This window comes from Camelina sativa, chromosome 6, assembly GCF_030686135.1.
Source record: "Camelina sativa cultivar CO46 ecotype springtype chromosome 6, ASM3068613v1".
Lineage (NCBI taxonomy): Eukaryota > Viridiplantae > Streptophyta > Magnoliopsida > Brassicales > Brassicaceae > Camelina > Camelina sativa.
In genome coordinates, this window is record NC_141885.1 from 1,778,403 (window position 1) to 1,805,575 (window position 27,173).

The window sequence follows — 27,173 nt, forward strand, 5'->3', positions numbered from 1 at the left end:
TAGGCCCATCTTAGGTCTATGTTCTAGACTTGCTTGTTTCTCAAGTTCTTCTTATTCTCCAAGTCTTGTCTTCTATGGAATAATATACAACAATTCTTCCAATCTCTCTTTAGTTTATAACATTGACCAAAAAATAAGAAATAAAAACAAAAAACCATGTGTAAGATGTAATACTTTTTACAGCAGTCAATATATATTTGTATATCACATTAATTCATAGTTAAATTAAATCTAAATTTTTAACAAAAGACAAAATTAACTATAAATATAGAGGAAAATCTTAAAATACCATAAAGGAAAATTTGTTATCCAAGATAGCACTGTTTTTGGATATCTTCCTAAATTATTAAGATATTATTTCCTAAAATTTAAGAAAATTTTCCATAAATTTATTACTAACCTCATTAAGGGTTTGTTTTAGAGAGGGTTATAAAGCTATTCAACTTGTGTTCTTGACTCGCAAACCTAACTTCATCTTTCAAAATCAGACCACAACTATGTCTTCTATGAATCCGAATGCTGAGAGTTCCGAGACCAAAGCAAAAAGCGGTACCGATCTTTCTGCTCATCAAGGAGGAGATTCATCTGTTGATTCGCAAGATCCGAACAAATCTAAAACCGTAAGTTCTGATGATAATAATTTGAATGAAACTAACAAGGAGAATGAGGAAGATTGTGATGAGTGTTCGCTTAGTCGGTTTTTGAAAAAAGGTGGGTGCAAGGATGCATTCGAAGAATTTGTTCAATGTCGGGAAGTGAAAGATGACGGCACGAGTTGTCTAGATGCTAGATTGAAGCTGAATACATGTATGTATGCTAACGTCGATTACTATGGACAGTATCTGGCAATGCAGAAAGCGATGTTAACTCAGTCCTTAAAGGAGTTGGAGAAAGGGGAGGAGGCTGCGGCTGCGGCTGCTGCTGCGGCTGCGGCTGCTGCTGCGGCTGCGGCTGCTGCTGCGGCTGCGGTGAAGAAGAATGAAGAAGAAGAGACTAAGGGAAAGTGAGAAGATTATCAGAATGTTTTCGATTTCAACTTTGAATGTTTCTGATTATTACTTTTGTTGTTTGTGGAAGGAATTTGGTTTTTAACTTAGGTCATTGCTTTGTTGATGCCCATGAATGTTTCTCAATGAAACTAATTTTTGTTTCTTTTGTTAATTTGGTTAATCGTTTAAACGAAATTATGTGTTTGCATTTAATTAATAGTTCTTTTTCACAAAAAAAAATTTGCATAGTTGGAGACAATCACTTAGTTGTAGGTGTATTTCCTCTATAGATTAATGACTTTTTTTATATTAAGATAACCCAAAATGAGATATACTGAGTACACTGCTTAATGGAGTCTATCTACTCTTCTTCCCTGAACCAGCTTACATTCACCTGCCTCAGCAAATCAGTGACCCTAATTACTATGGTTAATCTAGCAAATATCCGTTATCTTATGTGAGTGTAACAGCTCCTTGATCTCTTTAAACCAGCTTTATCCTCCTCTCGATGTGGATGAATCGGTCTTTACATAATAATCTAAGACTATAACCCGAAAAAAAAACTAGTTGTCTTTGTCATCATCCTCGTCGTAGTTAAATGGCAAGGGAACCGTCTTGAATGCTCGATACTTCCCTACATTGTTCAAATGCTCGTTCTCTAACCTGTTATTTTTTCATTAACAACCCACCAAGAAAGTTATACTATATGTTGTGTGACGGTAAATAGCGTGGATTCATGATGAAGAAAATTTGCAGAAACCTATGTTTTCCTCACCTAAAGAAATTCCAAATCCCACGACGGATAATCTCAAGACTGGCAACAACAGCAACCATCGTTTGTCTGTGCATGAAGGAGAAATTGAAATCCAGAACGGTCTGCAGCCACGCAAATCTGAGCAAGATGTTCAAGATCTGCGAAAAAATTGAAGTGTTATATTCAGAGTTTCTCTAGTATTCAAAATGATGAGGTTTTTCTATAATTTGTGCTCACCATTGCGATAAAGTATACTTTCTTCTGAGGGACAAGGAGTTTATCCCGGAGCCACGGGTTTTTTGATGTTCGATTCAGAAGACCCCAGTCATAGACTAAGTCCCAGTAAGTACAGAAAATGGCAGCAATAGCTGAGAAGATCCCAGCTAATATTCTCCAGACAAATTCATGATCCTCGTCAACGACACTGTAAGTTGTCCTTAAGCAGACGGCCACTATAGTCAAGAAGTACTTGAGGCCATTGTATCCTTGTTCTGGGTTTTTCTCTTCAAACAGTCGCCTCAAGCACTGCAAACATATAGCGTTTTTTTTAGACAATTATAAATGAAGAGAGTTTTGAACGGTTGGATTTCGAGTGAACAAACTTTTTTACCTGAAGGAGACGAGCACCGTATGGGATGACAGCAACAATGAATAAGAAAGCATTGTAGGCACCTGAATCTGCGCAAGTGTTCAATCTATGTTTGTAGTCCCCCCAACCGTAGTGACATATGTAAAATTGGATGCTTCGAAGAGCTTGCACCTGACTTGTTAACTGATCGCCCACCAAGAAATCAGGTAAGGTTACCTGCAGGGTACGTCAAAGTTAACATATGTTGTTATACATTTATTAATATATCTTTTTTCATGATCAATGAAAAATTTAGTTTCTGTTCTACCTTGTAAAGAGGAGCAGCAAGGCAGTGGAAGAGGCATGTGAGGAAGAAGAAGCGACTCGAGCGGTAGAAGATGTTGAATGGTAAGACTAGAACTACAAACATAACCTAGTTCACAAAATTATGCCGTTATATTATTGTAATAGAGTTGAGTTTCACATATAAAAGCGGGTTCTGGGTTTATAGACTTACAATGAGCAGGAAAAGAGGAAGAAGCTCCGTTAATGCTTGGTAATCTTTGGTTTCAGGGTCAACCTCCATGTCAAGGTTGGCAAGAATACAAAGAAGCGCAAGGACTCCAATGCTTAATCCCACAAATAGAACTTGTCTATAACCAAGTTCAGTTCCGTGCTTAAACCCAAATATGAAAGAGTAATTCACACGGTATCGCCTCCAGTAGTATATATTACCAGCATACATAAGTATGTGCAGAACAATGAACCCGAACAAACTGTAAGAATAATCGAAACTATAAGCTCCACCACGAATTTCCGATGTATAGTCATGAGAAGAGAAGAAACATTAGAGTTTTACCTGTAAAGAGGGAACATAGTGTTCATGTACTGTTTCTGGCCTTCTTCCTGCAAAATGTTTCGGGTTCGTATGATCGCGAATAGAGCTACAACTAAAGAAAACAGGCATCCACCCAAGAAACCTGAAACCCAAAAATTCCACATTAGAAATTGACAAACAAAATCTCATGTAGAAATGTATAAATGAAAAGCCCACCTGTGGAAAATGTAATTCGATGTCTTTCTCTTTTAGCTTTCGGTCTCAAGATATTCATTCCTTTTCTCCTGTTAGCATTCACGAAATGCTTTATAAACGTAGCTTCAACACGCTCCACGAGTCTCGTAACCTGTGACAAAAAAAAAAAAAAGAGAAAGATCACTTTGAGTAAGATACATACGTTAGTATCAACCAACTGAATCCAAAAAGGCCTTGTGAGAGTTATATACCTCATCAGAGCTGCCAAGGTAAGAGTTATCAATCATTTTCATGTAAGACTTTGAAGCATGTCTTGAAGTTATCTGTTTCAGAGGAATTTCGTCGAACACCTTTCAATCATACTTCAAAAACAAAAAACAAAAAAAAATTTCAAAATCTCAAAGTCTTAAAACCAAATCTTACCTTATCATACTTCTTCAATATCTTCGAAAACGCCAATTCATTCAAAAAGCTGCATCGAATTCGAATCTCAAAATCCATCAATCATAATACTCTTTAAGATTTGATCATCCAATTCAACAACATATACATACGAGTATAACGCACCTGTAGCTTTTGAGTAGCCGAAGCTTCTGATAGAACTCGACGAAGGCGCGTCTAAGCTTCGCTTCGACTCTCCTCAGATTCTCTCTGCTAAATTTAAGCTCCGTCAAATTCGCGACCTGGAGAACGCTTTTGATGGTGGAGCGTGGCGTTTCTTTCGTATGGTTCATCTTAACACGATCCAAAACCTCGATCGGTGGTGGCCTCGCCGTTTTCAGCTTACAGCTGTCATCGTCGGCGGCTACTACGACAGATACGCCGTTATCTTCTTCTTCTTTCTCTACATCATCATCGTTTTCATCATCTTCTTCGTCAGAGGATTTACCAGCTTTACTCGATCCTCCTTCTTGTATCGCCTTCATGTGAGCTTGATGATGAGCTCCAACCTTCACTGCAACCGCAAACCAGAATTAAATTCAAATTTCGCTACTCGGTTTATTCAAACCGGACAGTGTTCTGAGAATGCCAAAATCAGAGAAAGAAACAGATCAATTACATTCAATACGGTTGACGGTTCGATAAAAACCGGACTTAATAATCAAACCGGAGAGCCGCTCCAATAAAACTAGAGTAACGGTTTCGGTTTGACAAAAACCGAGATTAATCAATCAGTCAATTTGTCAATTACGGTTCGATAAAACCGGAGTAACAAAACCAAAGAAAGAAACAGATCAATTTCAATTTTATAGTGAGTGAGAAAGGTTTATTATACTTACTCGTGGTGGATCTAGCACCGGCGGGAGTAGAAGCAGCGACGGCAGCCGCAGAATTAGCAACATCAGAAGCTAAACGAGTCATCTCAACAGTACGTACCTCCCAAGGCCAACCATCAGGATGCTCAACTTTAACCCTAAACGCGATCAAAGCATCCATCTGCTTCTCAAGCATCACAGCTTCTTTCATCACTTCTTCAACCTTATCTTTATAAAATTTCTCAACTTTGTTGAATTCATCATCTAGTCGCCGGAAAAACACGGTCTCGTACTCTCCTCCTTCCTCCGTCGCCATCAAAAACGTCGTCTGGTAACCGTGACTCGCCGAGCGAACCATAATCGGCGCAATCACCGGCTTAATCCCTTCCTCGAGATCGTCGTCGGAATCTGAGAAATGTCCGATCTGACCACCACTACCGCCGTGTCCGCCGCCGTGGTGGTGTTTCTTTTTCTCCGGTGGTGATGTAGAGATTAAACCGCTGAATGCTCGGTGAAGAGTCATTTTCCGGTGAAGCCCGTCGTGGTGGTGATGATGATGATGATGACCACCAGCTCCGTGAGGATTGGTTTTGCGTTTGAATTTGATTATTTCTTTAAGCTGAGATTTGAGATAATCATAATCCATGTAAGCTTCTTGCCATTCCGGCACCATCTGAGACGAGAACTCTTTCCCGAACTTCATTTGTCTCAGACAAAATCTTTGTCTGAAATCTAATCTTTGTTTAAGTCAATGTTTTTCTTTTTAATGTGTGTGTGGGTGTGTCTGAAGAAGAAGAGTGAAGAAGAAGACAGAGGAAAATTTGATATTAGATGTGGAAAATATAGTGACTGGTCTGTCACATATATATAAGGATTAGAATAATGGGGTCAATTTCTATTGATTTTTGTGGGGATAAAATAGTATTAAGAATATGGGTTAAACAAAACAAATAAAGGGGTTATTTTCAAGCTTAGTTGTTAATTGAAAACACATTAACCAATGTGTTCAGACTTCTGATTGGGCAACCAAAGCGCGTGTGGACACCCGACCACGGACCCTTGATACATGGAAACGAATAAAACACGCACAGGCACCAGCTGATTATAATGTTAATATATTGAGATACCAATCTGAATTATTCTAGTTTTACAATATACAGAAAATTCGAGTAAGTAGCCTTTTTCCTTTTTTCTTTGATATATTTGTACACAAAAATATATATATTTATTTTGCTATTCATTAGAACTTTTGTTCTTTTCTGTTTACTATACTAATTTCGCGGAAGAGTCTAATCACGAGGTGGAGGTGGCTCTAAGATCTGTGCATCGAATGTGATTTTGCCATTTTGGTATTAACTTAATACGGTATATATGCTTCCGAGATATTTTAAAGCAGTAATTAAGTAGAGTTCAGGATTTTATGGTTATGATTAGATATGAAGAAAAAATATATTAGATACTGATAATGAAGAAAATTTACTATGCTGGAATAAAAGTTGCCAAAAATTTATTAAAGTTTCCAAAACAAGTTAAAGTAATTAAATGATTATATTTTGTAATTTAAATTTAGGAAGAAATCAATATATAATATTTATTAAATTCAGGATTTATCTATACTAGTATCTATATTAACATTTTTGAAATACATTTTGTGTTATACCCTTTTAGTTTTGTTTATTTAAAAAAGTTATTTACAACATTAACCCCTAAAAAATTTACATAACTAAAATTATTCCAGATTTTGTTTTCTAAATATTTTACATTTTTCATTCCAACTAAAAAATAACATTAATCAATATGGAAATGGAAACTATCATACATTTAACCACACATTCTGTTGTGTTTTAAAAATATCTAAATCATTCGCAAACAAAGAAAACAACAATTTGATTCCTATTTTGTTTTCTAAAACCTGTGAGCTTTGATTCTTAACGTAAGAAAAACTTCGATTGACATTTATTTAAATATCATAATTAACATATATAAACTTAATAAAAAATTAATTATTATGAATATGTAAAATTAAAAAAAGTCTAAAATACTATATAATGTGGTTATATAGTAGATGAGTTATAAAGAGGACATGTTGGAATTAATCAAATATTATTAAATTTGTGTTAATACTACTAATAATAGAATATTTGACATAAAATTAAGTTGATTTAACTAAGATTGTATAAACTAATTAAATCATTAGGAAATATGTGACTTAATCATAGCGTATAATTTACTGATTATGTATTTAGATCCCTTCTTTTTTTTATAATAATTAAAAATCAAAATAGAATATCAAACACTAAACAAAAAAAATAAATATAACAAACGAATGGTCATGAAGTGTGTTGCGGGTTAAAAACAATATAAATATTTTGCCGCACAACAATTGGAAAATTTAGTTATTATTCTATTTACAAAACATCCAATATTATCAAATAGATACAATATAAAATATAAATTATAATAAAAATTATATGTCTGCGGGGTACCGCGGGTTAAAATCTAGTTTTTGCAGCACTTTTTGCTCAAAAATACTTTTTGTAAAGTATTTACATTTAATGCATTGACTTTAATATTAGTTACCAAAAATTTCAAAGTTAATTATAGGTAAGATTTAAAAAACTGAGGAAATATTTGTACTTCATTCACACATAAATCTATGATTCCCTTTCATTTTTATTTTTATTTCTATTTAAATTATTTTGAATTACTCTATAATATATTTAGTTGATAAAAATTGTAATTTTTTCCTGCATATGATGTAACACAAATTTTTTAAAACAAACATATATTAATTAATAGATGAATAAAAAATACGGGTATAATATCTCACATCGCCTAAAAAAATTGGGCAATAGTTCAGAGTCATACTATAAAAGAGACCAAAATGATTCATAATACAATTGAGCAGAAAGCTTGGAAAACTTTTATTTGGTTTATTCCGGTTCTTTATTTTAAATTTTTTAAAAAATTAAATATTATAAATATTTTAAACTTTTAAAATTTTAAATATTATAAATATTTATATTTAATCAAAACTAGAAATATTATAAATATTAAAATTTTATAAGAAGCGACAATCTTATAAAATGTAAATGGTTACAACCTTAATAAAAAAACATATCAACTCAATCTAATATTTATAATACAAAACAATAAATATTAAAAATTAAGATTATATAATGGGTGTTAAAATATCTCAGGACGGAGTTATATAGCGGGACGAGTTTTGTTGATATTTATATAAATTTAAAATATCATTAATTTTTCGTTAAACAGTAAAACATCATTTCATTATTTTGTTAACATATCCAAGAATAAACATATCTAATTTAATTAATTAATAAATATTATGTAAAAATAAAGTATATTGCAGTATTATATGGTTTAAAACATAAAATTAAAAATTATTATATAATTATAACATATTTAACTAACAAATACAATTTATAATTTAAATGTTTTAGTTATAAATAATTTGCCCCGCGGTGTACCGCGGGTCCTAATCTAGTTATAAATATTTAGGGGGTGTATTCAAACCATGATTTATGAGAATTTGATGGGATTTAGGAAATTTAGAATTTTGATAAATTTTAGGGAAGTTGATATGATTTTCTATAAAATTCTTTCAAATCTCATCTAAAACCATGAGATTTGGATTTCTGTATTTTTAACTAAACGAATCCTCTCAAATCCTCCAGAATTCTAAAAATCATTAAAATCCAAATCCACAAAACTGTATTGAATAACAATGGATTTTAAAGTAGATTTTTAAATCATCAGTTCAATAACAGTGTATTTTAAAGTAAATTTTTTAATCATCAGTTCAATAACAGTAAATTTTAATAGACTTTTTAAAATCCATGATTGAATAACATAGGATTTGTAACAATCTTAATAAATAACATATCAACTCAATCTAATATTTACAATACAAAACTTAAATATTAAAAATTAAGATTATATAGTGCGATTAAAATATCTCGGGACAGAGTTATATAGCGAGACGGGTTTTGTTGATATTTATATAAATTTAAAATATCATTAATTTGGTGTTAAACAAGTAAAACATCATTTCATTATTTTGTTAACACTATCGATATCCAAGAATATAAATATCTAATTAAATTGATTAATAAACATTATGTAAAAATAAATTATATTTCAGTATTATATGGTTTAAACTTATAAATACAACTTATAATTTAAATGTTTTAGTTATAAATAATTTGTCTTGCGGTGTACAGTGGGTCCTAACCTAGTTATGGACTTATAACTCAAAACAAATTGATAATTAGTGCAGAAACTCTAACCATTTATATATCACTTCATAATTTTTCCAACTTCCGATGTGTGATATATTACACTAACATCCCCCTCGCGTTCAGGCATGACCATCTAAAGTGTGGGCATATGTGGAAACAACATACACGTGGTGGCCCAATAATCGGGTGATTATGATACCACAATAAATTCAGATTTTATTGTGGGCTTCTAACTCAAAACCAATTGACAATGAGTGGAGATGCTCTACTCTTTATAAATCACTTGATAATTTCCAATGTTTTCAAAACCGGACCGGACCAGCTGTCGAACCACGTTAACTCGTAAACCGGTAGCATATCTGGTTTGGGTTAATATCAAACCCCAAAGAAAATGAAATCGGTAAAAAATCCATATCAACCTACCAAAAACCCTAAAACCAGTGAACAGACCGACTAAAACTGGGTTCAACTTTTTATTAATTACCTTTTCTAGTTTTCTTATTAGCATTATAGTAGGGTTTCTTAAAAGAAGAATAAATTTATAGCCGTAATTCAGTAGGGTTTTTTTTCCTTCTAAACTCTAGTTTGAATTCTCTATATTCAAATGGAACATCTATTCTTATGATTTATATGGTAAGAAAAATCATGGAGGTGGGATCAACAGAATGAAACAACACTTGACAGGACTGAAAGGAAATACAAACGGATGCAAGTCCAGAAGTTCAAGACACAATGAGAAAATCTCTGAAAGAAAATGAGGATAAAGCAAAAGAGAAAAGTGGAGTGAATAAACAATTTTATGATTTAGATGATGGGGAAGGTTCTACTCAAGTTTGTGCTCCTCCAAGTCAGAAAAGAAAGGTCAGTAATGATATAAACTCATAATTTAAAAGGGGTTAAGAAGATCAGGCGCAACCAACCATAAAATCATGTTTGCAAAGTAAGGAAAAGATTCATGATATTGATATGGCAGTTGCATTATTTTTCTTTGATGTTTGTATGCCCATGAATGCAGTGAATTCCCCGTTATATCAGCCAATGATTAGCAAAATTGCAAGCATTGGTCATGGTTATATTGGGCCTTCTTATCATGTTTTACGTGTTGGTTTACTACGTTTGATGTTAGATGCAAGTTTCAATTATGAACTCTTTAAGGAGTACATGGGCTGATACTGGTTGTACTTTGATGGGTGATGGATGGAAAGATACTAGGCAAAGGCCATTAATCAATTTTTTGGTCTACTCTACTAAAGGAATAACTCTTATTAAATCAGTTGATGCTTCAAAAATATATACAAATGCAGAGAATTTGTGTAACTTGTTTGCCCCCAAAATGTGGTCCATATGGTGACTGATAGTGCACCTAAGTACAAAGCTGTTGGTGGTAGGCTTGTAGAAAGATATCCTAGCATATAATGGTCACCATGTGCAGTCCATTGTATTAACTTGATATTGGAAGATATGGGAAAACTATCTCAGGTGGAGAAATTAACCAGTTATGCATCAAAGATTATTGTGTGCGTGTATAATCATAAGCATATATTGAACTGGTTGAGAAACAGACCGGGTTGGAGAGAGATAATTCGTCCTGGGGAAACTCAGTTTGCTACAAATTGTGTAGCTTTACAAATTTTACTTGCCCATAAGGATTATTTGCATAGTATGGTTGTTGATAAGGAGTTCAGAAAGATATCAAGATCTGAGAAAGCAAAACTTGTGAAACAGCTTATCTTTGATGAAGAATTTTGGAAAGAGCGCTTTATGATTGTGCAGATTATGAATCCTTTGATTCGTTTGTTGCGTATTTGTGATGCTGATGAGAAACCCATCTTTGCCTTATATATGTATATGAAGGGATGCATAGGGCACGATCAGGCATCAAAAATATATTCAAGAAGAATAAAAATCTTCACCGAGTCTTATAAGAGGATCATTGATAATAGGTGGGATAAGTGTTGCGTCGTGATATTTATGCAGCAGCTTATTTTCTGAATCCAGCTTTTTTGTATGACGAAAAAAAACTTTTGTGAGAAACCTTAGATTACAAGAGTAATGCTAAATTTGATTCAAAAGCAGAATGGTGGTTTAAGTGAAACAATGTTGGTATCTACCATTCGCTGCTATAGGGATCGAGAACTTAATTTCTCTAGAGAAATGGCACTTTCTTGCAAAAAAACTACTCGATCCGGTAAATATTGTTGTTATATTTATGCTAGTATAATATGTTTTTGCTATTAAATATATATCTTTTTATTGTACTTGTAGATAAATGGTGGAAACTATTTGGTTGTGATATTCCTGATTTGCAAAAGCTTGCAATAAATATCCTTAGTCAAACAGCTTCTTCATTTGGGTGTGAGCAAAATTAGACCGTCTTCGAATGCATTCACACCAAAAAGAGAAATAGGCTAGAGCATCAAAGACTCAACGATCTTGTTTATGTTCATTATAACTTACGTTTACAATACATGTTAAGTAGTTATAGTCTTAAAAGTTTTTGATATATATTTTTTACTATTTATCTTTAGTAATATATAATTTTTTATTTTTATATGCAGAAAGAAGAACAAAAGCTAATATGATCCTGTTGATTATTAGTCAATAGATAAAACTGAGTTTTGATTGTAGAAGAAGAACCAGAAGGAGAACTTGATTTTTCTGAGTTACAAGATAAACTTCTTGAAGAATATTGATGGTGAAGATTTAGAAAATGAAGATTGAATGTTCTACACTCTTATTCTCTTATTACGTTTAGATTTGAATTACTAAAATATTTTACTCGAATGGGTTATACTTTGAGTTTGTTACACTTTGAATTTATTACTTTTTAAAAGTTTTTAAAAATATTATGAATATTGAAGTATTTTATTTGGTATAACCAATTATATCATTTTTTTGTGCAAAGACCAATTATATCATAGTTGTAAATTGTAATCATTGAAAAAAATAGAAAACATATCCCTAAACACATACACAACTTGCTAAGTTGCTAATACGATGAGAAAAGAAAATTATTCGATTCTGGATTATGCTGTTGCGCTTTTATATTTGATTTAGAAACAAGAAGGTGTACTTCAACTGTGATTCAAGTCGAAAACCCATTAACTAGTATACTGAAACTCTCTTTTTTTTTTTTTTGGGTCAAAACTTGAGCTCTCATCTTTTTTTTTTTGGGTCGAAATTAAACTCTCACCTGTAAAATTAGTTCTGTTATATTCAAAATCCTATGTTACCATAAACGATCCCATATGTAAAATGTTGTTTACTTTAATCAATTTCAAATATGATATTTTTTTTAAAACAAATATCAACAATTTTGCAAGTTTCCAAAAATATGGAATTATGGAAATATAAAAATTCAAATTCTTTCTAACACTACCGATCGTTTGTAACCAAAAATAAATACCAAGGAAAAACATATGATTAAGAACATTACCAAAAAAAAAACATATGATTAAGAAAATGATAGTTCAACAAACTAAAATAATGTATATAAATATGTTATGTAACAATTATCCCTTAAAATATTACTAAATCGTCTGCATTTGGTCCGATTTTTTCTACACCAATTGTATATCGGAACTGTATAGCTTACGTAATTTGTCTATTGTCTTACCAGTACCATCTACATCTAAATCATTAGTAGATATTAAAATAATAATAAATGTACAGTCCCCACTTGATTTTTCTCTAATTAAGAAACTAATCGTATATGATCCTGTGATTAGTTTAGTTTAATCTCTGTATCTTTATAATATCATTATTATTTTTTAATGTTTTGGTCAAATATATTACTTGGACAAAGATAGTCTCGAATATCTCAAAGTTGGGATCTTTATAAGAATCATGTATTAAACGGAAAGTTATCTTAATTTTCTTAATATAGTAATTACTCTGGTCTTATAGCCTTTACATATTCTCTCTTATACTATTTGATATCGAAGTTGCAAACGTGAGTCAAACTATTTGGACTCAAAAGTCATCAGTCAATACATGATTCTTATTTCGTTTACCATAGGAAAAATATGGTTTTAACTTTTAAATATTCCACAAAGATTCCGATCTGACAAAGACTATCCACTTCGTTAAATTCAAAAGATCTTTACTTAGCCACTGAATATAGAATGTTAGTCAACGTATGAAAACTCCAGTCTCCAAACAAATATTAGAAAGACAAAAAAAAAGATAGAAACATTGCTTAATTATTAATCAAACGATCAATATAATTTTAACATGATTTTAACTAAATTTTGATATAAGTCGGGTATAATAAAATTAGATACATTTCTCATAGTTTCTATATCCCCAGTCATTGCGCTTCTTCCTCTACCTTTTTTGTTTTCTTCATCTTTGTTGTTTTCCTATATCTTTTTGCATGTGTACGTTGGACTCTAGCTATCACTCAATAAATTTGTGTATTAAATTGAGTTCTCTTTTTCTTTTAGTTTAGTCCGTTCTCTTTACATTTTTGTATGCACTCTTTCTCTCACCACTAGTTAAGGCCTCTTTTCTATTTTGGTGGACTTAGACGTGTTTTGTTTTCATCGTCGCTTGCTTTTGCCTTACTTTCCCAAAAAAATTTTGTGTTAGGCTTCAATATGTTGATGGGAGATAACAATATTGGATGCTTCTAGAAAACAATTTCGGGGATGGATTAAAAGACTCTCGTGAGTCGTGTCGAGCCATGACTCAGGTGCGGGGTTTTGTGATCTATAGCAACTGCTCTTACGAAATTTTCTGAAATCGGTTGACGTAAATATCTAGTTCTTGATTTGCGGTGTGCATGATACACTTTCTCCTCTAGCATTAAATTGTCCGCTAAATCCCAAAAATGGATAATATATAAATATATAATCCAAGAAAATAATTATATTGAAAACTAACAAAAAAAATATGTTAATATTGAATAGTACGTCAGTGTCTTTGCAGAGTACATAATGTGGATGCTAATTGCTAAATCAAATATCACATTAATGGTTATACATGCTAAATCGCAACTCTTCAAATGATTTACTATATATATTTCTCATGGGTCACTTGTTGACAAGTCTGGTTCTCCGGCGACTTTTAGTTTAAATTCAACGTGAACATAGCCATCAACTTTGATTTCGAAACATGTGACATGAAACCTTATAGTTATTTTACTTGCTTCGCAATAAATTAGTTCCAGGCCTATATGTCTTCAGAATAAGAACCAGTTTTTGATATTGAAAATATTATTTACACTTGTGTTCTAAGTGTCTACGTTATTTACTTACTTGAATTAACCACTAGTCAATCTAACATTGGTGAAATCTTATATTTATAATATCAAATCATAAGAAGACAAAATTAATATGTGAATGTTTTTTTATAATAGAACAAAAAATCAGAAATATGGATCAGTTAACGAATCAAGTTGACAGAAAAGAAACGTTTAGTTTTTTTTATAAAAAAACATTTGCGTAATTTGGTTTTGTAATATATATATATATATATATAGTGAACTCAATTCAAGTTTTTGATGTTTACAAAAAATAATTTATCAAGTTTGAAAGATATTCATATGGTATATGTTTTCATTGTATAAAAAGGATTTAACAGTAACTATTTAAAAACTGTAAGACCATCTTTAGTGGAGTACAAGATGTTGCTCAGAAAACTAAAAAAAAGAAAATCTATTATACATATTCTTTCTTTAATTATTTATCAATATGTCTACCAGTGAATAAATGATATATGTCATTTTACTTTGAGAAACGTTTATTTCGGTTCTCCACCAAGCAACATTCCTCCTGGTTTTTTCTTCTCTCTTCTCTTTATTATTTTTTTAATGAAAGCAATTGCATGAACAATATTTCTAACAACCCCACTAATGATGTTCTAACATGTTTTACATGTACAATATTTATTTATTACCACATTCTTTTGTCAAATACTACTTATAGTTTAATTACACTTTTTAACGCTAAGTACTAAAAAGTGGAATCTATCTACTTATCGTACCTTTGTCAATTACTTGTTAAGTTTGCGCGTGTGAAACTCAACTTTACACGTCTCTTTTTTTCATCTTTTCAAGTGATAATAATTCATCATAAAGAAAGAATTAGAAAAAGTTATTACAGGACGATAAAAGAAAAAGATATTTGACAAAATGATACATTTTTCAAGCATAATTAAAAAAAAAAATACATTCACTATCTATAATTAGAAAAACCACATTTATCACTATTTGTCTATTTTCTCAGCCTTTTTTGCCATTCAGCAATCTTCTAAATTACATTTATGCAATTGTATCTCTATTTCTCTCTATTTCTTGATTTTTCAAATAAGTGTTCATGTAATTTTTTTTTAGAAAACTTTTTAAATACAAAAGAATCTATATTTTTTTCTTTACAATTTGATATAAATTTTATTTAATAATTTTTAAATATATTATATATATTTTGTATCCATACACATTTTTAAGTGTACACATGCCTATACACCTTATTAAGTGTACATTTGTCTCAACATTTTATTAAGTGTACAGATGTCGGTATATATTATTAAGTATACAGATATAATTTTTACAAAACCATTGTAGTACAAACAACTGTACAAATATCTAGAAACCAAAAAATTAAACAAATTACATATGTACACTTATTAATGTGTACAGAAATTTGTACTCTTAATAATGTGTACAAGATACAAAATTTGTTAAAAATATTTAACATTATCAAATAAAATCATCAAACAAAATGCATATCAAATTACAAATAAAAAGAACATAAATTATTATCCATCTTTAAAATTTTAATTAGCTAGCATTTTTGTTTTACATTGTTGGGAGCATATAATAAAGAAGAAAAAAGAATTTTAAAAAAATAAAAATAGAATCAAACCTTGACTAGGACGTTTTAGTAATGTTCTTCCATCCACTAGGTCCCACTCATAATTCTATCTCTACTACTCTCTATTTTACAACACCCTCTTTTTCTATTATAAATAGTGTAGGTATGTTTTTGATAATTAAGTTTTAAAAATGTACTAAAATGCTAACAAACCCTAAAAAAAATGTAAAGTGTATAGTGTCGGTGTTCATTGTCCAAAAGAAGGAGAGAAAGATATATATAAATAGCATGGCAAAGTTAAGGAGCATGGCAAAGAGAAGAATGGGGGATCTGATTCGGAAAACAAAGGAGGCGTTTACCACACTTTGTCAGAAGCAACAAGCCACTGCATTGCACCCCTCGTCTCAGGCCATGGAGGAGGAAAAAGAGGCTTATAAAAAATGAGATTTTCTGGCAGGTTTGGAGGAGAAATATCTCAAGCAGAAGTCGAAGTTACATTGGTTACAGGTGGGGGATAGAAACAATAAAACCTTTCATCGAGCGGCTAAGGTCAGGGAAGCCAGAAACAGTATTAGGGAGATTCAGTGTCTTGATGGTCGGGTAGTTGTGGCGGAGGCTGATATCAAACTTGAGGCTGAAAGGCATTTTCGAGAATTTTTGCAGTTCGTTCCGTGGGATTTTCAAGGGGCCACTGTTGATGATTTAGAGCGTTTGCTGCCTTTTCGTTGTTCAAACGTGGATCAGCAAGCTCTTACCCGGGATGTGACGGGTGATGAGGTAAAGACGGTCCTTTTTTCGATGCCGTGTGATAAATCTCCTGGACCGGACGGATATACGGTGGAGTTTTATAAAGCTACCTGGTCGATCATTGGAAGGGAGTTTGTGTTGGCGGTCCAGTCGTTTTTTGCTACAGGTTTTTTGCCCAAGGGCATCAACACCACCATTTTAGCGTTGATTCCTAAGTTGTTGGAAGCTAGACAAATGAAGGATTATCGTCCTATCTCGTGCTGTAACGTGCTTTACAAGGTGATATCGAAAATCTTAGCAAACAGATTGAAGCGCGTGCTCCCAAAGTTTATCGCAAGCAATCAATCGGCTTTTGTTACGGATAGGTTGTTAATCGAGAATGTGTTATTAGCCACTGAATTGGTTAAGGACTACCACAAGGGCTCGGTCTCTAGCAGGTGCGCTATTAAGATTGATGTTTCCAAAGCTTTTGATTTAGTGCAGTGGTCCTTTCTCTCCAAGACTCTATCAGCTATGCAGTTTCCGCAGTTATTCATCCATTGGTTGATGCATTGTGTTACTACAGCCTCATTTTCAGTTCAGGTCAATGGGGAACTTGCGGGTTTTTTTCGGAGCTGTAGAGGCCTTCGACAGGGTTGTTCTTTATCACCTTACCTCTTTGTCATCTGTATGGATGTTCTCTCTAAAAAGTTGGATAAGGCGGCGGGGGAGCGGTTGTTTGGTTATCATCCTCGCTGTAAGCGTTTGGGGTTAACTCATTTGAGCTTGCGGATGATCTCATGGTGCTTACTGATGGTAAGATGCGGTCTATCAAAGGTATTGTTGGTGTGTTTGAGGAGTTTGCTAAGATTTCAGGGCTGAAGATTAGTATGGAGAAATCCACGCTTTATTTGGCGGGAGTTACCGTTGATCGGGCTACTCGGTACCCGTTTACTGTGGGACAATTGCCGGTTCGTTATTTGGGGCTGCCACTGGTCACAAAGCAGCTTACCACCGTTGATTATTCTCCTCTGCTTGAACAAATTTGCCAGCGTATTGGTTCGTGGACAGCACGCCATTTATCATTTGCAGGCCGTTTCAATCTGATATCGTCGGTCCTTTGGAGTGTGTGTAATTTTTGGCTAGGTGCGTTTTGCTTACCAAAGGGATGTTTAAAGGAGATTGATTCCATGTGTGCGGCTTTTCTCTGGTCGGGTCCAGATATGAATCCCAACAAAGCAAAGGTCTCGTGGGAAGTAGTGTGTAGGCCTAAAGTTGAAGGTGGGCTTGGTCTCCGGTCGCTTCATGAAGCAAACATTGTGAGCTGTTTGAAGTTGATTTGGCGAGTGGTGTCTAACGGTGACTCTCTATGGGTTAAGTGGGTCAAGGCAAATTTTTTAAAGGGGGCATCCTTTTGGTCGGTGCAGGAGAATACTAGTGTGGGTTCTTGGATTTGGAAGAAGCTTCTCAAATATCGGGGTATAGCGAAAAACTTTTGTAAGATTGAGGTAGGGAATGGACAAAGCACCTCCTTTTGGTATGATTGGTGGGCGGATTTGGGTAGACTCATGGATGTGTTTGGGGATCGTGGGGTTATTGCTTTGGGGATAAGTAAGCAGCTTTCCTTGGCTGAAGCGTGGGTATTACGTCGACACCGGCGTCGCCATAGAGGTGACCAACTAAATGTGGTGGAGCAGGCTCTGGTTTCTCTAAGGGACCTGCGTCGGGAATCATATGATCGAGTTCTATGGCGAGGTCGGAGTGATGTGTTTAAGACGTCATTCTCAACTAAGGATACTTGGAATCATATCCGAACTACGACTAATACGGTCTCATGGCATAAGGGGGTTTGGTTTACGCATGGCACACCAAAATTCTCTTTCTGTGTATGGTTAGCTGTCCAAGATCGTCTTCCGACAGGGGATCGAATGGTTATGTGGAGTGGGACTGCTGCAGGAACTTGTGTCTTCTGCAACTCCATGTTAGAAACGCGAGCTCACCTGTTTTTTTCTTGTTCTTTTGTCTCTGGGGTGTGGTCGGCTCTCGCCAAGGGGCTGTTTAAGGCTCAGTTTTCTACGGATTGGTCTGCTGTCATGGCTCACCTATCACTCTCCACTCTTCCCCGCGTTGAAGGTTTCCTCCTCAGGTACGTCTTTCAAGTGGTGGTGTATACTATTTGGCGCGAACGAAATGGCAGAAGACATGGTGATCCGCCACATTCTGCTATATATTTGGTTGGATGGATTGACCGGCAAGTTCGGGATCAGCTTCTGGCGATTGGACGGCTGGGGGATCGTCGGTACGATGAGGCTTTTCAAATGTGGCTACAAGCGTGTTCTTAGTCCTTTTTCTCACTAAACTCTGTTTCACTCTTTTAATTTTCGGCTCTATCCTATCAGCTAACGCTGCACTCGTTGTATTAGTGTAATTTTTTCTTTGAATATAATTTAACATTAGATTCAAAAAAATATATATATATATATATATAAATAATAAATATTAACACGAGTAGTACAAATGTATAATGGTCGAATTTTGTTGACCAGTTTGTGAGACTTGTCACTAATCTAGATTTGATCGTAAATTGACTAATGTCCTTTTCGTATGGGATAATATCATTATCAGCTACTACAGCAGATTGATTAGCTTACCACCTAACTACCTAAGGGCAAGCAAGGATGGCTACGATCTATTCAACAAACAATTACTGGTCCACTTCGTAGTTGAATGGTAATGAAATTGTCTTGAAAGCTCTGTACTTACCAACATTGTTTAAATGTTCGTTCTCTAACCTTTTATTCCGAACCAAAACCAAACCAAGATTAATTTTGTCAAAACGCTACTGAAAATTCTCGAAATATAGTGAAATTAAAAAGAAAAAGAAAAAAAAAAGACAAGAGTGATTTAATTACCTGAAGAAATTCCAAATTCCACGACGAATGATCTCAAGACTTGCCACGACAGCGACCACTGTTTGTGTGTGCATGGACTCAAATTTGAAATCTAACACCGTTTGCATCCACGCAAATCTCAGCACCACGTTTATGACCTGCATTTTAAAAAACAGTTTTTTTTTTTTCACTATAGATAACATTAAAAAAAAAAAAAAAAACAGTTGTTACTACTTCCACTTGAATTTTTGTTTTTTGAAAAATTGAAAGTTAACAATGCATAGGGGCGGATCTAGTAAAAGATTATGGGGTCACCTGACCCCACTAAATTCATTTTGGGTATAATTTTAGTTATAAATTATAATATGACCTCTCTAAATTTTGTAATTTGATCTCTACAAATTTTGCATTTTGATTTTAACCCCTACAAAAATTATGCATTTTTAGTTTTTTTACCATATTTTCATACTGTACATTTTTTCATACTCACATTGGAATTCTCGTCACATGATGATCAAATTCATGTAATCTATCTGGTTACGTGGTTTCATATTTGATATGTTTCCATTCCCATTGGATTTTTACAAAATAACTACATATGGCCTATGGGGATCATGTCATTGGGGTTAACTACAGGATATTATATATTGGTAACCTATTCCAAAATGGATTGGCCTTAGTTAAAAATCTCTAGGGGGTTTTCCTATGTATGTATTAGGTTAGCCGCGATTGATTTAGGTTTCAATCTAAATGTCAACGCCATAGTCATATCAGATTTATGAAATATCAGGACTGGGCGCAATACCGACAATACCAAGCTGGGTGGTCCTAATAATGTTCTAAAACTCACCATTGCGATGAAGTACACTTCCTTGTATGGGACGAGGAGATTATCGCGCAGCCATGGATTCTTGGATGTTCGGTTAAGAAGTCCCCAATCGTAAACCAAGTCCCAATATGTACAGAAAACCACTGCCATAGCCGAGGTAATACCACCTAACAATCTCCAAATAATCTGACGATCTTTTTCGCCATCCACTTCATAAGCCATCCCTAAGCAAACAGCTACTACTATCAAAATGTACTTGAAACCATTATACCCTTGCTCTATGTTTTTCTCTTCAAACATCCGCCTCATACACTACACAACTATAAAAATGTCAGAAAAGTTTTATTTGAACAACAAAATAATTAATGAATTAGTATAGAGATCAATTTTGTGTACCTGAAGGAAGCGAGAAAAAAATGGGAAAGCAGCAACAATGAATAGAAAAGTACTGAAGACTTGTGAGTCTCCACAAGTGTTTTTTCTTTGTTTAAAATCTCCCCAACCGTAGTAACATATGTAAAACTCAATACTTCTAAGAGTTTGCGCTTGGCTGCATAATTGATCTGCCAAGAAGAAATCGGGTAATGTCACCTGCATGGAGAAAGCAATAGTGATATATTTGTTAAAATATTTAATTTTTATTGATAATTCTGTTGAGTTTTAATTTTTTACCTTGTAAAGAGGAGCAGCAAGGATGTGAAAGAAGCTTGTGAGTAAGAAGAAGCGACTCCATCGGTAAAAAATGTTGAATGGTAAGATTAGAACTACGGACATAGCCTAATTTACATCACGCAGTTAACATCCCATGGATTATTGTGGAATCGTTATAAGTAGTTTGAATTTGGATTTATGGGCTTACAATGAGGAGGAAAAGGGGAAGTAGTTCGGTTAATGCTTGGTAATCTTTTGTTTTGGGGTCTGTTTCCATGTCAAGATTGGCAAGAACACAAAGAAGAGCAAGCGCACCAATGCTGAATCCCACAAAGAGAACTTGTTTGTGGCCAAGTTCAGTTCCTTGTTTGAAACCAAATATGAAGGAATAATTTACTCGATACCGCCTCCAAAAATAAATATCAGCAGCATACATAGTCATGTGTAACACGATGAATCCGAACAAGCTGCAAGAACAAATTTGAAAGAAAATAAAAATGAAATGCTTATAGAATTTCGTAATTACATAAGCCAAAGTATAGTGTCAACGTGTAAGAAAACGGGAAAAGAGAACTTTTCAATTGTGTCAAACTTTTACTTTACTGTTAACTACATACGAAGGAAGAAACAAATGACTGAAGCATAAGGGTTACCTATAAAGAGGGAACATTGTATTCATATATTGTTTTTGACCATCATCTTGTAAAATGTTTCGGATGCGTATGATAGCAACAAGAGCCACTATGAGCGAAAACATGCATCCACCCAAGAATCCTGAAACATCATTTCTCATAAAGAACATGTAAGAAAATTGAGAAGCATAGCAGGAAAGAGAGAAAATGACCTAAGAGAGTAAGAATTGTACCTGTGGAAAATGTTAGTCGGTGTCTCTCTCTTTTAGGTTTTGGTCGCAAGATGTTCATTCCTTTTGTTCTGTTACCATTCGTGAAATGATTTATGAATGTAGCTTCAATATTCTCCATTAGTCTCATAACCTATGACAAAGGAAGAGCAATAGAAGATCAATATTAGGATAAATAGAGAAGATAGAATTAATAAGGTATATTCTAGTAATTTGGAGTTGACTCAACAAGTATCATGCACTAGCTTAGCATATTATCTCCCTTGAATTTTATAAGATAAAATGTTTTCATCAAATCTCATATAGTGTTATTTATAATATTTCTTTTAAATTAACATATTTTATATAAAATTATTTACAAAATTAAAACTAAGCTAACCTCATCAGAGCTTCCAAGGCAAGATTTATCAACCATTGTCATGTAAGACTTAGCAGCATCCCTTGAAGTTATCTGTATAGAACTACACATTTTCAGTTACGAAAACAAACCCCATACAATAAACCATGTAATCATAATATTTTCTTTAACCAATCTAACCTTATCATATTTCGTCAACATCTTCGAAAGCGCCAACACATTCAAGAAGCTGCATATATTTTTTGATAATTCAAATCTAAGAATTTAATTTAAAAAATATAAATCACCTAATTGATCTCAGATTGAAGGTGTAAAAAGATACGCACCTGTAGCTCTTGAGATACCAAAGTTTCCTATGGAACTCGACAAAGGCGCATATTAGCTTCTCCTCGATTTTCCTTAGGTTATCTCTGCTGAATTTAAGCTCCGTCTGGTTCAACACCTTGAGAACGCCTTTAGTAGTGGACCAAGGCGTTTCTTTCGTGTTGTTGATCTTAATGTCATCTAAAACCTCGATCGGAGCAGGCCTTGAAGCTTTCGTCTTGCTAAAGTCATTGACCGGAGTGAGGAATATATTGTTATCTTCTTCTTCGTCAGTATTCTTATTGTCATCTTCATCGTATCGACCAGATCGACTGGAACCTCCTTCCTCTACAGCGCCCATGTGAACTAATTTCACAAAAGGTCAAATTTCAAATTTGGTATTGTAACTGTTCATTTGAATATAAGGCAAACTAGAAAGAGAGTGTAATTTAGTTTTTTTTTCTTAGAGGTGGACAAACTTGAACCAAAATATATATATATATATATATATATATATATATTAACAATTTCATTTCATCTTCATTGATTAGATTGGGAACAAGATTTTCTATGGGTCAAATTTTGAAACAAAAATGAATATATGAAAAATCACAAGGAAAAAAGATATATTATATAGTAAGGATTACATGAGATGATCTTCATACACTAGTAAAAAAATATCATATAGCCACTTCTCCGTCACAGTCACTCCGTGGTTTTTTTTTTAAATAGTGACGAAATAGTCACATAAAGTCACAGAAATGAAAAAACAGTAAAAACGTGACTAAGCCGTGGTCTAACCGTGGCAAAAATAGTCACGACACAGTCACATGAGTGATGTCACTAAACTAGTCACAAAATAGTCACTTTAAATTTATGATAACAAAGCCACAAAGTAAAAATGTGATAAAATAGTGACCAAACACCCACAATAAAATATGTTACAGCGTCAAAACCACAAAGTAAAAATGTGATCAAATATGTTATCATGTTTTAATTTAATATCAATTTTATAACTTTAACTATACCATTTTCTTACAGCATAATTTTATTTATTCATTGTTTTACACCTAATTATTTAAGTTGAATTGGATCAGCGAAACAACAGATTATTTAGGTTTTCCTTGGTCACAAAAAATTAATCACCAAAAAAATATTTGGGTTCCCGGGTAAATAGAGTAACTTTAACATCAAAATTAATTTTGGTTTTCCGGTTTAGGTTAAAAGCAAGAAAACCATCGTCCTGATATCTCTGCCTCCATTCCTAACTTAACACTTAGAAAAAAAAAATCTCATTCTCAAATCTCTCACTCAACAAAACACACTTCAGCAACATTTAGGGTTTCTTCAATTCGAATCGCGATAACTCTGTCAGGCAAAGCCTCCGACCGTCGTCGCACACGGCCTTCCGATTTAAATCTACCGTATAAATCTTCTTCTTCTCTTCTCGATATGAGTTCCTTCAAATCCTATTTCAATGTATAAACGTACGTTTAGGTTTTTGGGTCTGTTCTTCAGATCCCCTTTCAATGTATATGTTCTGCTTTGTTTGCAGATATGCAATAGAGAAGGCCTGCAAGGTCTTCACCTTTGGGCTCTCCCATTCCTCCAGGTCCTTCCATGCCTCCAGGAGCTATTGGATCTGCAAGCGCAACATCTTCAGCCGCAAACAACTACGCTCGTAGAATCGAAGAGGCACTACTACATACTGTCTCAAGAGATGCCCAACCACACCTCCATCCAAGAAAAATCAATGGCCTTTATGGTAATTAGTTAGCAAAATTCTATTAATGTGTATATCATGAATGTATAATCTTCTTTGTCTCTGATTCTTAATTTTTTTTGTTGGGTTCGGTATAGACCCCTATGTCCATGGGTTAATCCGGATAACTTGGCAAGGCAACTACATGGGACCAAAGTCAAGCTGGAAATTTGTTCCTCAGGAGAGGAAAACTAACTGGTGGCAATCTTTTGTGGTAAATTTATACTACTTTTTTTAATCTACATAACTAAGTTCACTTACTCACAAATACTAATGTCTTCTTTTAATATTGTAGCAAAACTTCTATTGGGAGTCAAGGTACTCTTCAAATAACTTTCACTTTTGGATTATGTGGATGATGTTTTGTAGGTGTATGATGTCTGTACGTTTTCATTCACAATCTATAAGAGAATGTTCATTGTTTTAATTTAGTTTTTGTTGTGACTAGTTGTTTTTGACTTTTGATCTGAATGTTTGTCTTTGATTGTTGGTTTATATTAATTTGGTTTTATATCCATTCACAGCGGGGTAAGTCAAGAAAATGACGCAATTATGGAATAGGCAGTGTTTAATACTGGGATTTTGATCCTTCTAAGACCTTCTCTTCAACGCAACCTCGACATGGACTTGCGTATCTCTGATTTGGGTAAGAACTCTGAAACTGTTAACACAAATGTTGAAACGCTCAAGACTGACATGAAGACACTCAAAGATGATATGATTGCCTTGAAGAGTGAGTTCAAGGACGAGATGGTTGCAACACGAGCTTCACTAAATGTGATTCTACAGGCTCTTGGGGTGAATTCTGCTACCCTCCAACATGTTAATCATACTCAAACTTCTGATCCTACTGATACACCTATTAATCCCAATGTCCTGAATGCCGCAATGCCTAACACTGCCTCCACCTCGACTCCACCTATGACTCGAGATCAACAAGCTGACTTTGAACAATGGTGTGCTACTCGTGACTTTACTTCACAAGCACTTAGATAAGCGGTGTGTCTCTTACTTTATTGTGTATCTTGTATTTTAGGCTTGCTTCACAAAATAATTGCATCTTTCGTAATACTTAATCACCTTTTGTAAGTTTTTTGGAATCTCATGGATCTTTTTGTAAAACTTTGGAAATCTATGGTAGTGTATTAAAGGTTTTATATTTCACGTTTCAGATTTTTAGAATTTGTATTTCACGTTTCAAATTATAGAATTTTGGGGTGTAGGTTTCAATTTCTAAATTTATCACAATCACCAGGTCACGGTGGTTCGTGGTTAGAAAAAGCCATCGTTTAGACACAAGTGCTTCGTGTCTACTTAGTCACTGAATAAATATGAACTGAATCGTGGCTAACTGACCACAAAAATTTGCCTGACTATTCTGTGGCAATTAATGTCATGAAATACGCGTGTCAAAATCGTAACTATAACGTCACGAAAAAGCCACAAAATATTTTAGTCCACGATCGTATAGACACGACTTTTTCACGAAAATGAGACCTTCTCCACGAAATATTTCATGGCTATAGGCTCTATTTTTACTAGTGATATATATATATATATATATATATATATATTTTGGTTTAATGTTAAACTAAATCTTCATGATATTTTTATTAGTATTTCATATATAATATTTAGATCTAGGGTTTTAGATTATCAATTTATGGGTTTATTAACATTAAATATTTGATATTTCGCTTACGTACTAGATGTGTTTTTGGCGATCACCGCTTGAGAAACCACGACATGCGAGGCCAAGCGAGCCATCTCCACCGTACGTTCCTCCTCCATCTTACACCGAAGCGAGATTAAATCATCCATCTGTTTGTTAAGCACCGCGGCTTCTTTCACCACCTCCTCCACTTTCTCTCTATAGAATTTCTCAACTTTGTTGAATTCGTCGTCTAGTCGCCGGAAAAACACCAACTCATACTCTCCTCCTTTGTCCGCCGTCATCAAAAACGTTGTCTCGTACCGTTGACTCGCTGTAGAATTCACCTGAATCGGCGGCGTCGTTGTTCCATCGTTAATCTCCACCACAGTTGAAGAAGGGCTCATCTGACGGCAACCACCACCACCGCCGTGACGATTGGATTTGCGTTTGAAACGGTTGATATCTTTGACAAGGGTTTTGAGATACTTGTAATCCACGTAAGCTTGTTGCCACTCTGATACCATCTGTGATGAAAATTCTTTTCCGAATACCATTTTTTGTTCCTCTGTTTTTTTTTTCTTTCGAATAGTATTTGTTAATTTGTGAAGAACCTTCATCAGTGTGAATGTGATATATTTATAGAATGAATGTGTCAATTTTTATGAATTTGACCTTACATTGATTGAAAATATTTTAGTGTACTTGAGTCAATTAGCTAAATTAGGAAACTACTTGTAAAATTAATAGAAAATTAAATGAAATGAGAGTATATATTGTGGAAAATAACTATATCAAGTCATATGCGAATAAAAAATGTACCAATGTCAAATGAACTCGAAAACATCGGTTTTCAGAACTTAAAACATGTTTTGGTTCCGTAATAGTGGGAGAAAATGTCTATGTGCAATGTATTAAGTGTTAAACGTTTTTGCTGTCTATAATTAATGTCATCTTGAAAGACTTGAATCAAAATTTAAGGCACTCTATAAACCATCTAAAGCAAAAACAGTTGATAAACGCTTATAATTTTTTGTAATGGGGCTTAAAGTTTTTGTTGTTTAGGTATTGTTATTAGGTTTATGTACCTTTAGAAAGTGATATTAGGTTTACTTTTTAAAAGATGTTATTATCTAAAAGACCATTTTTTCATTGTTTTAAATATATTATTAGGTATTTTTAAAAAGTGTAATTTGGTTTAGGATATTTTTAAATTTTTTTTTAAATGTAGTATTGTAATGAAAGTAATATTTAACATCGAAGTTTTGATCTAATTAATGAAAAACAAATTATAATATAATGAAGAAGTAATATTTTACATTTTTTTTTCAATTGTCTTATGATACTCACGTAATATATAAGGGATTTTTCTTTTCTAAAGGTATAGCTTGAAATTTGTGTTGACCACCGTTCCAAAAGAGATAAGACTTGCCAATGGTCACATGCACGTCTTTTTTAATGCC

General features: G+C 33.6%; 4 protein-coding genes and 1 pseudogene across 5 annotated transcripts; 3 read left to right on the top strand and 2 right to left on the bottom strand.

Annotated features, from left to right (window-relative positions):
* The first annotated feature begins 403 nt into the window (after nucleotides 1-403).
* LOC104793854 (uncharacterized) lies at nucleotides 404-1,184 on the top strand. The gene has a single exon (XM_010520279.3). It carries the CDS (start codon nucleotides 498-500, stop codon nucleotides 1,005-1,007), a length of 510 nt encoding a protein of 169 aa, XP_010518581.2. The 5' UTR covers nucleotides 404-497; the 3' UTR covers nucleotides 1,008-1,184.
* A 92-nt stretch (nucleotides 1,185-1,276) lies between these two features.
* On the bottom strand, nucleotides 1,277-5,515 carry LOC104790090 (phosphate transporter PHO1 homolog 5). Of its 2 annotated transcripts, none has more exons than XM_087455710.1 (12): nucleotides 4,625-5,515; nucleotides 3,912-4,299; nucleotides 3,768-3,816; nucleotides 3,596-3,667; nucleotides 3,366-3,495; nucleotides 3,171-3,291; nucleotides 2,829-3,087; nucleotides 2,640-2,744; nucleotides 2,354-2,548; nucleotides 1,981-2,268; nucleotides 1,765-1,901; nucleotides 1,277-1,652 (listed from the first exon to the last, which is right to left on the bottom strand). In XM_087455710.1, the coding sequence occupies exons 1-12, from the start codon at nucleotides 5,301-5,303 to the stop codon at nucleotides 1,553-1,555; spliced, it is 2,523 nt and encodes an 840-aa protein (XP_087311836.1). In that variant the 5' UTR covers nucleotides 5,304-5,515; the 3' UTR covers nucleotides 1,277-1,552. The 2 variants fall into 2 exon arrangements, with proteins under 2 accessions (XP_087311836.1, XP_087311837.1); XM_087455711.1 differs by lacking the exon at nucleotides 4,625-5,515 and adding an exon at nucleotides 4,405-4,468.
* A 4,533-nt stretch (nucleotides 5,516-10,048) lies between these two features.
* On the top strand, nucleotides 10,049-11,583 carry LOC147942127 (uncharacterized; annotated as a pseudogene).
* A 7,278-nt stretch (nucleotides 11,584-18,861) lies between these two features.
* LOC104790091 (phosphate transporter PHO1 homolog 6) lies at nucleotides 18,862-26,309 on the bottom strand. The gene is made up of 12 exons (XM_010515791.3): nucleotides 25,766-26,309; nucleotides 22,321-22,663; nucleotides 22,175-22,223; nucleotides 22,016-22,087; nucleotides 21,640-21,769; nucleotides 21,428-21,548; nucleotides 20,983-21,241; nucleotides 20,796-20,900; nucleotides 20,520-20,714; nucleotides 20,145-20,435; nucleotides 19,316-19,452; nucleotides 18,862-19,195 (listed from the first exon to the last, which is right to left on the bottom strand). Exons 1-12 carry the CDS (start codon nucleotides 26,265-26,267, stop codon nucleotides 19,108-19,110), a joined length of 2,292 nt encoding a protein of 763 aa, XP_010514093.1. The 5' UTR covers nucleotides 26,268-26,309; the 3' UTR covers nucleotides 18,862-19,107.
* Nucleotides 23,801-24,620, top strand: LOC109133402 (uncharacterized). Its single transcript, XM_087455487.1, has 4 exons — nucleotides 23,801-24,059; nucleotides 24,146-24,273; nucleotides 24,355-24,377; nucleotides 24,584-24,620. The coding sequence occupies exons 1-4, from the start codon at nucleotides 23,918-23,920 to the stop codon at nucleotides 24,618-24,620; spliced, it is 330 nt and encodes a 109-aa protein (XP_087311613.1). The 5' UTR covers nucleotides 23,801-23,917.
* Nucleotides 26,310-27,173: the final 864 nt, after the last annotated feature.

Bases quoted from the DNA above. Each gene is read 5' to 3' on its own strand.
- LOC104790090 (XM_087455710.1), bottom strand. From the start codon at position 5,303: ATGAAGTTCGGGAAAGAGTTCTCGTCTCAGATGGTGCCGGAATGGCAA. The intron at 3,088-3,170 runs GTAAAACTCTAA...TTATTCTTACAG, and splicing joins ACTATGTTCCCTCTTTACAG to TTTGTTCGGGTTCATTGTTC. The intron at 2,269-2,353 runs GTAAAAAAGTTT...ATATGTTTGCAG, and splicing joins ACGGTGCTCGTCTCCTTCAG to TGCTTGAGGCGACTGTTTGA.
- LOC104790091 (XM_010515791.3), bottom strand. From the start codon at position 26,267: ATGGTATTCGGAAAAGAATTTTCATCACAGATGGTATCAGAGTGGCAA. The intron at 22,224-22,320 runs GTGCGTATCTTT...AAATATATGCAG, and splicing joins TGGTATCTCAAGAGCTACAG to CTTCTTGAATGTGTTGGCGC. The intron at 20,715-20,795 runs GTAAAAAATTAA...TTCTCCATGCAG, and splicing joins TTGCTGCTCCTCTTTACAAG to GTGACATTACCCGATTTCTT.
- LOC104793854 (XM_010520279.3), top strand. From the start codon at position 498: ATGTCTTCTATGAATCCGAATGCTGAGAGTTCCGAGACCAAAGCAAAA.
- LOC109133402 (XM_087455487.1), top strand. From the start codon at position 23,918: ATGCCTCCAGGAGCTATTGGATCTGCAAGCGCAACATCTTCAGCCGCA. The intron at 24,060-24,145 runs ATGGTAATTAGT...TTTTTTTTGTTG, and splicing joins AAGAAAAATCAATGGCCTTT to GGTTCGGTATAGACCCCTAT. The intron at 24,274-24,354 runs GTAAATTTATAC...TTAATATTGTAG, and splicing joins ACTGGTGGCAATCTTTTGTG to CAAAACTTCTATTGGGAGTC.